Source organism: Lepisma saccharinum, chromosome 15 (assembly GCF_977018435.1).
Source record: "Lepisma saccharinum chromosome 15, izLepSacc3.1, whole genome shotgun sequence".
Taxonomy (NCBI): Eukaryota; Metazoa; Arthropoda; class Insecta; order Zygentoma; family Lepismatidae; genus Lepisma; species Lepisma saccharinum.
In genome coordinates, this window is record NC_139243.1 from 34592153 (window position 1) to 34606215 (window position 14063).

Consider the following 14063-nt stretch of genomic DNA (forward strand, 5'->3'; position numbering starts at 1 on the left):
CTATAATTATCCGTATACAGTGGAACAATGATTACATGTTTCCAAATTTTACATCTTCCTGCATTATAAATTTAATTTTTCCCCAGCCTCAATGAAATAAATGTTAGTATTCCTTCCCAGATATTACATTTTCCCACATTTTCAGTTACCATAGATGTAGTTCCCTGAAAAAAACATATAATCGAGGCCACTGTACCCGTTCATCGAACTAGAAACAAATAAACACAAAAAACTACAATTTCTTATAAACCTTTAAACATGAGTCATCATGTGACAAATATAGTTGTGAACGATTCTATGATAAAATTGTATAATTTTATCAATTTGATATTTGCGTGACTAGCTTGTATTCCAGTGCAAAATTCTACCATAAAAAAGTTAATATGAAGTGTAGCTAATTGAATACAGTCACGGACACTTTTGGATTTAACGACCTCATTTGGTTTGATTTGGTGTTTTAAGTCCACTTTGTGCACAGTAAGGCTAATCGGGACTGGACCTACAGTTTGAAGTGGAATCCGAACCACCTGTGCCTCCACCGGGTTGTAACAACCTCAAATACTTTCAATGAGATTGCAAAAACACAGAAGTGTTTGTGACTGTACCATGCCATTTTTATTTGGAGATTGGTGTGCAGTTACAGTGGAACTTCCATTTTACATTTTACAGTGTACTAGGCTGAAAAAACTTAAAATGCACGACAACGTAATATTGAGGAAAATTTTCTAACATTTTGCTATATTTGGACCATCAAGATTGAATGTATAATGTGGGAAAATGTAAAATCGGGGTTCCACTGTACATATACATTAGCACACAACAATTTAGCACACAACAAATAATATAAGAATGATTTCAACTGTAATCAAGTCACAATTAATGTTATTGTGTTTATTTTATCTCAATACTGTAAAAAAATGGTGGGTGTTGTAAAATGTTGGAAAATAACCAACCATTAAACCAAAATTTCTACCTTTCTCAAAAATTAGGGAGTTGTACTATTCTATTTTATCATGATTACTTTACATTCACAAATAATGATTTTCTTTGAAGTATTAATGCAACATATCGACATAATTGCAATAATGAAAAGTTCTTGGCACAATATGCTCCTCACATTTCCTGCTTAATTTCTACCAGAGTAAACAGACTTTCAACAGGTATTTGAAATCCAATGTTTTGTTAGGTGCTTGATGACAAGTGTTAAAAGCCCTGATATTATCTGAGTGGTAATGAAGAGCATCTCAAACATAGAGCAGGAAATATTAAGTATGTGTCAAGCTAAGAATTTTCACTCTTACAAGGCTTTCTTTATAAAAAAAACAGAAACAAAACTAACCTGATTCTCTTGTTCTTTCTGCAGCGACTGGACTTGGTTCAGATGTCCCAACATCATTATATGCCTGCATAACGATCTCATACAGAGCATACTCCTCGAGGTTAGAAAGGATGTAGGAGTTAGCTGTGTGATCTTCTATGCTAACGCTGCGCAGCTTCCCTTGATTCCCAATCTCTCTGTAGGTTATGTTGTAGCCTCTTGGATTCCCATACCATTCAACCTGCTGTAGTGGCTGGAAGTAGAAGAACAAAAGCTTAATTTAAACTTTAGTGGATGCCTGGGATATATCCCAGCACCATATGGCAGCAATAAATGTGCCATTTCTTCAAAACTACGCATAATATTTCAGTTGTCTTTTTTGTTCATTTATACACATATGAAAATATGGCATACTGGAATAACAAAATATATCCATTGTTACTATTATTAGAAAGCCAGAAAAAAGTGGAAATGGGAGTCGATGATCTGGACCATATATAATCCAACAAAAAGCTGTCAGGCAGACCTTCGCCTTCAAAGAGCGTCTCATGGTTAAGATCAGTATCCCCTAGAGTCATGTATATTTCGTTTTTGAAAGAGGTGCATTTTCCTACCATGTTTTGTCATGAAATGATGCAAAATAAACTGTAAATTGCGAAATAAACTCAAACTGACGCAACACTTTCTGAAGTCTGAATTACCTGTGAGTTATGCAAATCAGGGAAATTTGATTAATTTTGTTGTAAATATTTGAGAAGCAAAAATGGACACCTTTACACAGGAATTATTGAGGTGGTGTTTAAGTCCACTTTATGCACAGTAAGGCTAATTGGGACTAGACCTACAGTTTAAAGTGGGATCCGTATCATTATGTGCCAAACCCGGTACCCCCTGATTACAAGGCAACAACGCTACCACTGCGCCATCGGAGGCGCCCTTTTACACAGGAATTAACTTAATACTCTCATAACTATATAAATGTACTATTAGAAGGCAAACATTTATTTTGTGTAATAAGAGTAGTTTTTAAAATCAAATTTAGAATTGCATTCACTATTTGAACACCGCAATGCCATTTTATATCTGCTTTTGATCCCAGAATGTGCCCAATGTTTGTACTGAAATCAAGACCTTTTCACCACAAAAATGTGGACCTAATCATTCCTAATAAAGGACAACGTACAAAAATTTTACCCTGCAACACAGCATCAAATTGCTTATGTAATTTTCATACTTCTTAGGCTGTATGTTGTCTACAAATACAAAAATATTTTTAAACTATACAGCAATCATCATAGATGCATAAAAAAAAAATACAAATAACTTACAATCCACCTCACTCGAAGCTCTGTTGCACTCATTGCCCTGACTGTGACATTCCATGGTGAGTGGGAAGGAGGGGCTTGTATCGTCTGAAACTCCTTGGTAGGTTCTGAAGGATCTGAAGCACCCACAACATTGTTTGCTATCAATCTGAGGCGATACTGCATAAATGGAATGAGATTTTCCACCTTGATAGTTGTGGCATCCGGATCAGATATTTCATAAATAACGTACCAGGTACTGTTTCTTGATGTTTGAGCCTAGGGAAGAGAAACAACATTCTTTCAAATAATGCTGAATGCAGGAAGAAAATCATTTTTCATTTACCAAGAATGATTAGCTAGAATGCTCTGGAAGTAATACATTATATTTAGAACTAGGGCTAAATTTATTCAAATATAAGAATTATCACATTTCGTGGATAAATAACTTAACATATTAAATAAATTGTGATTTTTAAATTATACAAACTAAACAATTCACAACATACAAACACGAATAAGTTTTATTTTTATGTATGTGTATTTATTAATATTTATGTAAAATGTGTTTAACAAATATGCATGTAACAATACAATGTAATACTTGTTTACCCAAGGGGGTTGGGGGTTGGTGGGGGTTATAACCACCCCTCTTGGTCCAGTATTTAAAAAAAGAACGTCAAAGGCAGGAAAATATTGTAAAATGAGGGCTGACTACTTAAAAATATGCACATAACCTTTCCCTTTCGAAAATCCTGGGCACGCCACTGCTTGTACATGTCTTGTGGCTAAGCAAGTTTTGTCACCCCTGAATTATGGTAATGTATTGCTTCAAATTTAATCACTAATACTGAATGATATCTTTCTTTGGTTCAGAGTTTTCAAGTAAGAAAACTGTTATTCTTGAGCAAAAAAGTTGTAAATTTTCATTGATTCTGCACAAAAGTTTGCTTGAAAAAGATATGATTATCTAGACTACTACAAATTTTGTTAAAATTGAATAAACCATTGTAGATTTTGCGATAACGAATTACACTCTAATATCACATGGTCAAGTTACTTCAAACTCGCATTTTTCAGTATTAAAATAAAAATTCACAACTATAATTTTTGTTTTTATTATTACTACTACTATTCCTTCCATTCTTTTCATTTCTGACCATACACAACTTCATTTTAGTGCAACATAGAAAATGAAGTACGTTTCAATTAATAAAGATGATCCTGTGGTATTGTGGTGTGATATCTATGTTTCTGTCAAGATGATGATCATCATCATCACTATTTATAATAGCTCTGAAACTACTGCAGTGGAACCCTGATTTTATGATCTCACATTTTTTACATTTTCCCCATATATGAATCAATCATCATTATAACATTTTCCTGGATTTTCCATTTTTCTGCATTTTTAATTTTTTCCCCCTTTTAGTCCCCTGAAAAACGTAAAATCTAGGTACTACTGTATTGCAGAAAATACACACAATATGTTTTAAAAAATACAAAATTCCAACATTTTACCTCAACTGTCCACTTGGTGATTGATGAATTGCCATCAAATCCTGGCGTGTACTGTAGCATCACTGAGAAAGCCTCTATGTTGGTGATGGCTAATCTTATTGGAGGGTGTGGGAGAACAGGTTCCACTCCTGACTGGATGGTAGCAATTTTGGCAGAACCATGGCCTACAGCTGTCCATGCAGAAATCTCAAAAGTGTAGTGAGTGGCAGCCTGAAAGGAAAAAGAAGGAAATTGGTTATACTTTTTCAAATAAAATATAATACATAAGTAGACCATTGCATTTGATCTGTTTCATTAATTGCATGAAATTAAGTGACAATGAAAGCAGCGTGGTTTTTATTTTTTTTAGGGATGAACTGACAAATTTTTTCTCCCTACTGATAAAATACTGGTAAAAATTTACTGATACTGAAAATTCTACTGATATGATACATAAAATTCTGTGAAGAACTAACTTCCTTAATTAACGTTTGTAACCAATATGTACATTGAAGAAGAAACAGCATATTTAGACAATAACTTTACAAAACTAGGACACATAAATAATACGAGGGATGATCAGAAAAAATGGTTACAAAGCATACAATTTTTGTTTTATTCACTGTAAAGTAACAAAAATTTATGTGTAAATTAATAACATGTTTGTCTTGTTGCGGGTTTAAGGACTTCGGATTCTGACCATGTATACCCGAGAAGCGGACATTTAAAATGGTGACTCGTCTAGAAAATTGGTCAAGAGTAGAAGTGAGGGCAGTTGTGCAGTTCCTGTGGGCCAAAAACACTACACCTACTGACATTAATAGGCAGATTGTGGAGGTGTATGGGGAGGGGGCAATTTTAAGGCAACATGTAAGGACGGACCAGTATCGTTAATGACAATCCTCGACACAAAGGTAGACCCAGTACCTCAGCCACTTACGTGAACTGTGCTCTTGTGGATGAGTGTATTCGTGAGGACAGAAGAAGAATATTACGCTCAATATCAGCTGAGCTGAGACTACCATTTGGTTGGCTGGCCACCATTATCTGATATGTGATGATGTCAAAAGAGCTGCCTCACGGTGTCTACGAGAACTTGACACGGATTTATGTCCAACCGGTATGGAAAACCTCATCTACCGTTTTGACAAGTGCTTGAATAAAAAAGGTGATTACATCGAGGACTGGTGTTGAGTGCCCTCCATCATTAGGTGTGTTGATCTTCCAGCTATGTCTAACACATCCACCATAATAGGCTTTGTAACCTTTTCTTTCGATCATCCCTCGTATGTTTATGAATATAAAAATAACAAGAAAATGACAGATATTTGCACCAACTATCAGGTGCAAATTTGAATGTGTAATTAAGGTACTCACGTTTTCCACGAAGCTGTTTTACATTATTTTCTATTAATTTCGGTAACCACTGCCACCATCCTCGTTGGAATTTGTTGTGGTGTTGCTTGGCGTATTTCTGTTGTTCTTTCCTAAATCGCCACTGGGTGTGCTGCTGTCACCTGTATGTCTGTGCATGATGGCATGTGTTTCTTTAATTTTTGTGTCTATGAGAGTGTGTGCTTTGTATTTGACATGTACTTTCTCAATTTTATTGTGGAATTTGATATGCTTGGCAAGTTTGGTGGTGGGTTGGGCAGTTTTTGCATTTGATAGGTGTTGCTGAATTCTCTCACTGATGGGCCTGATGTATCTGCCGATGTAATGAGCCTTGCACTCGTATTCAGCATCATAGATGCCTGGATTTTTGAGGGAAGAGAGGAAGTACTGTTTATGTTTGTTTAGTTGGTCAGATTTTGAAGGTTGGTTTGTGTGCTATTTGGATATTGTAGGGTCGGAGGGCTTTGGTAACACAGTTGGATGTGATAGGATGGTAGGGAAAGGCAAAACACTTGGTTTTGTTACTGGGATCTGGTTGCGATGGTGGAGTGGGTTGTGTTGATGGTGCAGATTGTCTGACTTGGATTTCAGGTTTGCTGCACCATGTGGAGAGTTGATATTCAGTATATCCGTTTTAGTGCCACTTCCATGATGGTTGCTATCTCGTCCCTCAGGTCTTCTTCTCTGGAACAGTAGAAGGCTCTTTGGAAGAAGTTTAGCCATACGTTGGCCTTTTGCTTGGGTGGATGGTTGGATAGTGCATGGATATATTCTGAAGAGCCTTCTCCTTGAAAACGTTTCAAAAATGCATAAGCACTGTCAAAACTCTTCCCTTTGTGTTCATCCATCAATAGCCGAGGCACCCAATCGCACACAAACTTTACGGAATTCGAGATGCTCGGCAATGATCGTATGCACACTTCCATGTGAAATACAGAGTTAATTTGCGATTTTGTCTATTGCTACGTGTCTGTTTGCAAGAATGAGTTCATTCATGTGAGCGCCGATCTCCACATTTGTCGAGGTTGATGGTCTTCCCTCACGGTAAGTGTCGTCGATATCTGTACGTCCGTTCTCAAAAATGGTGCACCACTTTGCGATAGCTTGATGCGATATTGCATTTTCACCATACACTTTGTGCACCTGCCGATAAATTTCTGTGCAGTTACACCCTCTTGTCCACAAAAACCGAATCGCTGCAAGCACTTCTACTTTGGATGCCACATGCAGCTCCCTAAACATGTTCACGACTGGTTAGCAAGCAACCTCCAACTTCCACATCAATGCCGCTACATCACGTGTCACAGATACATTTTCCTGAACAATATATGAAATATGGTTACATAGAAAGATTATTATTTTATGTATATGGATGGATCAAAAAAGTAGTCAAACTACTTTCGGAGGTATGCGCTTATGCCTGGTACCTGAAAATTAACCCAGGGTGTCAGTTCCGTGAATTTTTACGGATTCCCCCCCTTTTCTTTGAATTATCCTCTATTTTCCATTTTTTATTACAATAATTCACTGTGACACTGGCATGAATGCCCCAGTGAGAAGAACCATTTTTTTTTTGGTTTTCCTTCACAAAGTTGGTTTTACATCATTCTACGAGGTAAGAAGATTAAGATAAAGGTTAGTAATAATAAGAAGTAAATATATGTTAGTGTTCAACATTAATATTATTTATGAATACAGATAAGAAATTACAAGTGTGTAATTGGGTGGGTAATGTTTTGTTAGGATAAGTTTTATGGTGTGTCGTGTGCATTAGTGTTGATGAATGAGATGAGGGATAGATATTAACACGATTCTATGAATCTTAAGCAGGGTCTATGTTCTAGTATGTTATGTTTGAGATAGTGAGGTATTATTATTGGCTTTGAGATATAAGTATTAATACTAGGAAGGTATATGAAAGAACAAGTGGTGCTTGATGCAAGGAGACTTGCGGGAGACCAGCAAGAGTTGGTCGGACTGGGATGAACATCGGTATGACGGTTGGTATCCAGGACATTATCAGGAAGGAAAGAAGTAGGGAGGGATTTCCTGGGAAGTATTAGGTACTTTAGTATGTTCGGTAAAGGAAATATGGAGAATTGTCAAGAATTAGTGAGAGGAGTTTGCACCGTGTTAAGTAACGAGAATAAAGAAGGGGCTGTAAGATTACAGTTTAAGAAAGAAACAAAAAAGAAAAATCTTGGTTCGAATTCAGTTGGTTCCTGGGTAGAGTCCTTGCAGTGTTATCCTTGGCCTTTCTCCGGGGAGGAGTAACCTTTTCTCTTTCTGCCGTATCACTGTCTTGTGTATTAGTGTCTCCTTCTTGATGTTCCTGTGAGAGGTTCTTCTTCATTATCCTTTTGGTAATCTTAATCAGAAGGAGGGATGTCCTGTTGTTGTTGAGTTTGTCAAAGGTGGATTCTTGTGATCTTCTGAGGGGTATATTACATTCCGGAGGTAGGGGTTGAATGGGGAGGTGAGTGATGCCGGATTTGAAGAGGGAAAAATCCTCTTTCGACACCAGGTTTGTTAAGTCATTTAGTAATGTAAAGTGCTCGGGATTTCTTATTAACTGGTACGAGTATGTGTTGAAGTTTGGTAGCTTTTGTCTTAAATCTTCGATTTGTTTGTTCGATGTGTGGCAAAAGAAGGCTTTATGTTCCGGTGTGTCCGTCTCGGTTGTACATTTCAGGCATTTATCAGTCTGTCTGAGGTTGTGCTTATTTAGGTGTTGACCGTAGGGACCGTGTCCCGTTAGGAAATGTATGAGACCTCTCGTGGGGTAGAAATGGTCCATCGATAGTCACTCTTTTATGTTTGGAAGGAAGCTGTGAAGTCTCCTTCCTTCCGTAGCTTGTGTCCATTCCTGTTGCCACATGCTAAACAAGTGGTGGTGAATTTCTGGTACCGTGGCAGGGTGTATTCCAATTAGATTTTGTCCTCTTGTCCATTTCTAAAGTAATATTTTGACGCTCTAGTTTTAATGACAATTTCAATAGGCTGTAGGCCCACAATTATCAGAAGAGCCAGGGTTGATGTTTTTCTGAATGCAGTGAAGATCTCAATCTGTTTTTAATGTACTGTTTACTAGTTTCCATGGCCCACAGGGGTGAGCCATAAGAAATAATAGCATTATATATGGTAATGAGATATGTTTTTGTGTGTGATAGTGGAAGGTTGTAGTTTGTGGAACTCAATATGGGTAGACTGTTTATAGTTGTTTCGGCCTGGGTTCTTGCCAGGGCTATGTGTCTGTTAAAAAACATCTTCTCTTGAAGAGTAATACCAAGGTATTTAGCTTCTTTTACTCTTTTTAAGTTTTTTTCTCAAAGTTTGATTTGAGGGTTTCTTTGTAACTTCCCCTTAAGGTTATATATAATGAGTCTTTTCCGCAGCTATTTTGAGTTTAGCATGATCACATCAATCGGATAGCATATTGATTGCATTAGATGCTTTATCTTGTAGTTTCATAAGCGAAGGCTCCAAGTTAGTATTCCAAAGCTTGGGTCAGAGAATGGAACCCTGAGGACAACCTTTTGACGTAATCCTACTCATTTGTATATGCGGATATTTGATGCTAACTTTTCTGTTAGAGAAATAACTTTTCAGAAGTAGGAAGAGTGTACCTGGGCAGTTCATGTTTTTGAGCGTTTGAAAGAGGCTGGGCCACCACAAGTTGTCAAATGTCCTGGCGATGTCCACCATAATTCTCACCATGTACTTTTTTGGAGTGTTTTGTGTTGTAGACGATAACAGGTGTAATGCATCGTCAGTGCATTTACCTTTTACCACAAATACATGTCTGCAGTGTTGCCAACCCATTGCAAGAAAATATCCATGTACCAAAATTTTTGACTGTGCAACTAATTTTTTGACTTGCCCACGTATATACCGTTTTTGATCCCAAAATGTGCCTAGTTAATTGAGTTGGTGTTTTAAGTCCACTTTATGCACACTAATGCTAATCGGGACTGGACCTACAGTTTAAAGTGGGATCCGAACCACTTTGTGCCTCTAACGGGTATCGAACCCGAGACACTGATTACACTACATCATTGGGGAGGCCCCAAAATGTGCCTAGTTATTGCACCAAAATCTTGACCTTTTATTCACCATAAATATGTGGCCTTACTTACATATTAACCTTTACTCTGTCGAGGGGGTCGTCAGAAAGTGTGTCGGTTTCACCGAGGCCTTTGGCATGAATTTTAAATTCGTACACTTATTTGACAAAAAATGTTATAACTCGTATTTGACCAATCTACTTCGGGTAACTTTTGTTTTGCAACTATAACATCAGGGCATGCAACCATGCAGAAACTAAAATGCCAAAGACAAAAAAATCATAAAAATGGTGAGTGTTTCACATATTCGATAATGTAATGCACCCAGGAACATGAAATGACTTTCATTCGGTTGAGAAAGGACCATTCTTTGAAAATAATGATAAAGTTTGCATCCCCTTACCAAAATAGCAGGGGAAGAGGGGGCAAACTCCCCATTTTTATGTTTTTTTCATTGAAAGTTGGGGGCCGCGGCACACCCAACCCCTCTTATTGGCTTCGGCATTTTGATTTATGCACGGTTGCATGCCCTGATGTTCTAGCTGCACAACAAAAGTTGCCCGAAGTAGATTGGTCAAATAGTCTATGAGTTATAACATTTTTTTGGTTTCGCTGAGGCCTTTTGGCGCAAATTTTAAATTCGTACACTTATTTGACAAAAAATGTTGTAACTCGTATTTGACCACTCTACTTCGAGTAACTTTTGTTTTGCAGCTAAAACATCAGGGCATGCAACCGTGCAGAAATCAAACGCCAAAGCCAATAAGAGGGGTTGGGTGGGCCATGGCCCTCAACTTTCAACGAAAAAATCATAAAAATGGGGAGTTTGTTTCACATATTCGATAATGTAATGCACCCAGGAACATGAAATGACTTTCATTTGGTTGAGAAAGAACCATTCTTTGAAAAAAAGGCTAAAGTTTGCATCCCCTTCCCAAAATAGCGGGGACGAGGGGGCAAACTCCCCATTTTTATTATTTTTTCATTGAAAGTTGGGGGCCATGTCCCACCCAACCCCTCTTATTGGGTTTGGCATTTTGATTTCTGCACAGTTGCATGCCCTGATGTTTTAGCTGCAAGACAAAAGTTACCCAAAGTAGATTGGTCAAATAGTCTACCAGTTATAGCATTTTTTGTCAAATAAGTGTACGAATTTAAAATTTGTGCCAACTTCCATACGTGACTTTGGACTCGGGGGGGGGGGGGGGTGCATCCACATGACATGCCAAAGCTTCGTTTAACCCACTGTAAGTGTTTCCGACTGAACAGAAAAGTATCAAGATAATAAAAAAACAGGAATTTTGTAATCAGCTGCATGGTCGAAATATCGACCAAAATACGAGTAAAGGTTAATTAAAGTGATTTTTCTAAATAACTTTCCATTGTCACAGTGTCAAGCATCGGTGCTGGTATTCATGGGAAATGGTAAGAGTGTTGGCATCAATATTGGTACCAAGTTAGAGAGATATTGGTCCAGCTCTATACCACTACTGACTGATAATTAACATTTAGTAATCAGTCACATCTCCAATATTTAGTACCTCACACACTAATTAAATGTTTCATACAAAGACACCACATACCTTTAATTGGTTTACTCGAACATTCAAGGTGTTTGAAGTTAAATTTCTTATTTTCATGGTGTCCGGCAACCCCTTCTCCATATACTTCAGAGTGTAGCCTTGCAATATTCCATTTATGTGTTTTGGTGGTGTCCACAACACTTGCAAGGCTCTGTCACTTATTTCATCAAACTGCAGATTCTCAACATTATCAGGAACTAAAATGAAGAGAGAAATTAATTAGAAAACTAAGTTTTAAATATCAATATATGATTTCAAATAAAACTATTTTATATACACCTGAACCAATAGCACAAAAATAATAGTTATATATTTCATCATGTAAAAACTTTCTGTTTTATAGTATAAATAACATTATATCATAGGAATCCCATTATCATAAAGACTGCCAGAAAGACCAAGGAGTTCAAAAAATACATTTCAGAAGGTAGTTTGTTTATTTTATGAATGATAAATGGAAGTGGATGGATGGACAAACGAGATACAAACAAAACCCAGAAGCACTGATGGTACAATCATGTGTCAAGCACTCAACATGCAGTCTCTCAAGGCAGTGTTAATTACATATACTGAACACACAAGATAAGGTTGTTTTGTTGTCCATGTTTACAGCCAGACTGGTCTCTTGTATACTGTGTCATTGATTTTGTACTAATATTATATATTACAATAGAGTCTCGTTTATCCGGTGTTCGCTTATCCGACATTCTGTATTATCCGATATACCACAGGAAAAAAATCATCATTTGGCAACAAGAACTGCAAGTTGCGAGCGTGAGCATAGTCTATTTTTAGTATCTCCCGACTCTAATTAATTTTATCTGTATTGTTGTAAAACATGATTACTGTATTAGGTCCGTAATATGTACAATTATAACATTAGTTTGATGTTTAATAGGCTCTTCGTTAAAACTCCCTATTATCTGACACTTTTGCTTATCCAACGTTCTGCCGGCCAGTTTATGTTGGATAAACGAGACTACTGTATATGAAAAACTATTTAGTGATTACATAACATGTATTTTTGAATTCTGCTGTAATTTTTTAATAGTTTAAACAAAACTCTGTTAAATTGATGCTTACAATGGGAGTATTATAGTAGAGTCTCGTTTATCTGACCTTCGCTTATCTGACATTCCGTATTATCCGACATACCACCGGAAGAAAAAAATCATCAATCGGCAACAAGAACTTTAGTTTGTCCCGACTCTACGTATATTCTGTGTTGAACTTCAGACAATTCTGTAACTGTAAGTTCATTTTTCCCGTTTATTTTTTCTGTAATGTTGTGAAACATGATTACTGTATTAGGTTCGTAATGTGTAAAATTATAACATTAGTTTGATGTTTAATAGGCTTTTTCTTAACACCTCTCTATTATCCGACATTTTCACTTATCCGACGTTCTGCCGGCCCGTTTATGTCAGATAAGCGAGAGACTACTGTATTTTGAACAACTTTTAATTGTTACAATCTTCAAGCTTCTGTATTGGTATTGGTAATCGGTATGTGTATCAGTATTGGTATTGGTTCAAAGTGGTATCGGTTCAGCCCTATTTCATCACTCATTTCCACATAGCATTCTCCAGGCAGTTACGTGCCTTTCAGGTCATCTGGGTGTAGCTTTTATCTTATTCATGCCTTGATCTTGTCATCTGCTTCCCAGGAGGATGGCAGTTTATCAAGCATTTCTATGAAAATCTGCATGGAACTTCTTGTCACTTCCAATCTGTTATGAGGAAGGGTAAACAAGCCTTTCAAAAAGGCAAATGTTGACAAATGAGTTGTTGCTCTTGTCTACACTCCTAGCCGTTCATAAACAATGGTATCGATGAAAAAAATTCAACCAATACTTACTGATAACGATAACGCAGTCCTAATTATAATATAGTGCAACTGTAAGTTTACAATTTTCACTCTCATAAGTGTACATTTACTAATTTCTATTAAACACAATGTTAAGGCCTCTTGCTCATACAGGGTGCTGCAGAAATATAGAGACAATTTAAATATGCCAAATCTATATTAAACTTCAGAATAACAATGGAAACACTTACATGACTGGAAAGTACATACAAAAGCATTTCATGTGATGCCTATATCTTGAAAATGATGTCATTCAGGTGGGTACCATTCTCCTTCAAACAAACCTCTGCACATCGACGTACAGCAGCCATAGCCTTGTGCAGCATCTCCAGTGGAATTTGCTGTATTGCAGTGCAAATAGACTCCCTTAAGTTATCCAACGTGTCAGGTCGGGTCATGTAGACGTTTTGCTTCAACAACCCCCACAAAAAGAAATCACAGAGAGGTAAGTCCGGCGAACATGAAGGCCATGTGACATTTCCCTGGCATGACATGATCCTTCCTGGAAAGATCCCATGAAGAAGTGTCATTGATGTCCCTGCTGTGTGCACTGTGGCACCATCTTGCTGGAACCATACACGGCACCTATGAAGACCGAGCCTGCACACTTCTAGCTGTAGATAGTCTGTCAGCATGGTCACATATCGGTGAGACGTAACAGTTGCCTGCACAAAGCTGACTGCTGTACGTCAACGTGCAGAGGTGTGTTTGAGGGAGAATGGTGCCCATCTGAGTGACATTATTTTCAACATATAGGCATTACATGAAATGCTTTTGTTTGTACTTTTCAGTCATGTACGAGTAAGTGTTTTCATTGTTATTCTGATGTTTAATATAGATTTAGCAAATTTAAATCGTCTCAATATTTCTGCTGCACCCTGTATTACACTTACCACATGAAAGATTTTTATTCACAAGTCCATGAAAAATGCCTCACTGTATTTCATTTCTAGTTTTATCAAATTAAGTCTGAGAAGGCAACATGCAATCTTCCAAAATATGTGAAACTTCCATTTTAAAATTGCAGAAGATC

The 14063-nt window shown here is 37.1% G+C and overlaps 1 protein-coding gene across 2 annotated transcripts in view; it reads right to left on the reverse strand.

The window, feature by feature from the left end:
- The window catches only part of sdk (sidekick cell adhesion molecule), a 263671-nt gene that overhangs the window by 46230 nt on the left and 203378 nt on the right, over positions 1 to 14063 (reverse strand). For both annotated transcript variants that reach the window (XM_083136801.1, XM_083136800.1), the window contains 4 exons: positions 11165 to 11361; positions 4144 to 4353; positions 2647 to 2901; positions 1340 to 1571 (listed from right to left, as the gene is read on the reverse strand). In XM_083136801.1, coding sequence (XP_082992927.1) covers positions 1340 to 1571; positions 2647 to 2901; positions 4144 to 4353; positions 11165 to 11361 — 894 coding nt within the window. The remainder of the gene's footprint in view (positions 1 to 1339; positions 1572 to 2646; positions 2902 to 4143; positions 4354 to 11164; positions 11362 to 14063) is intronic.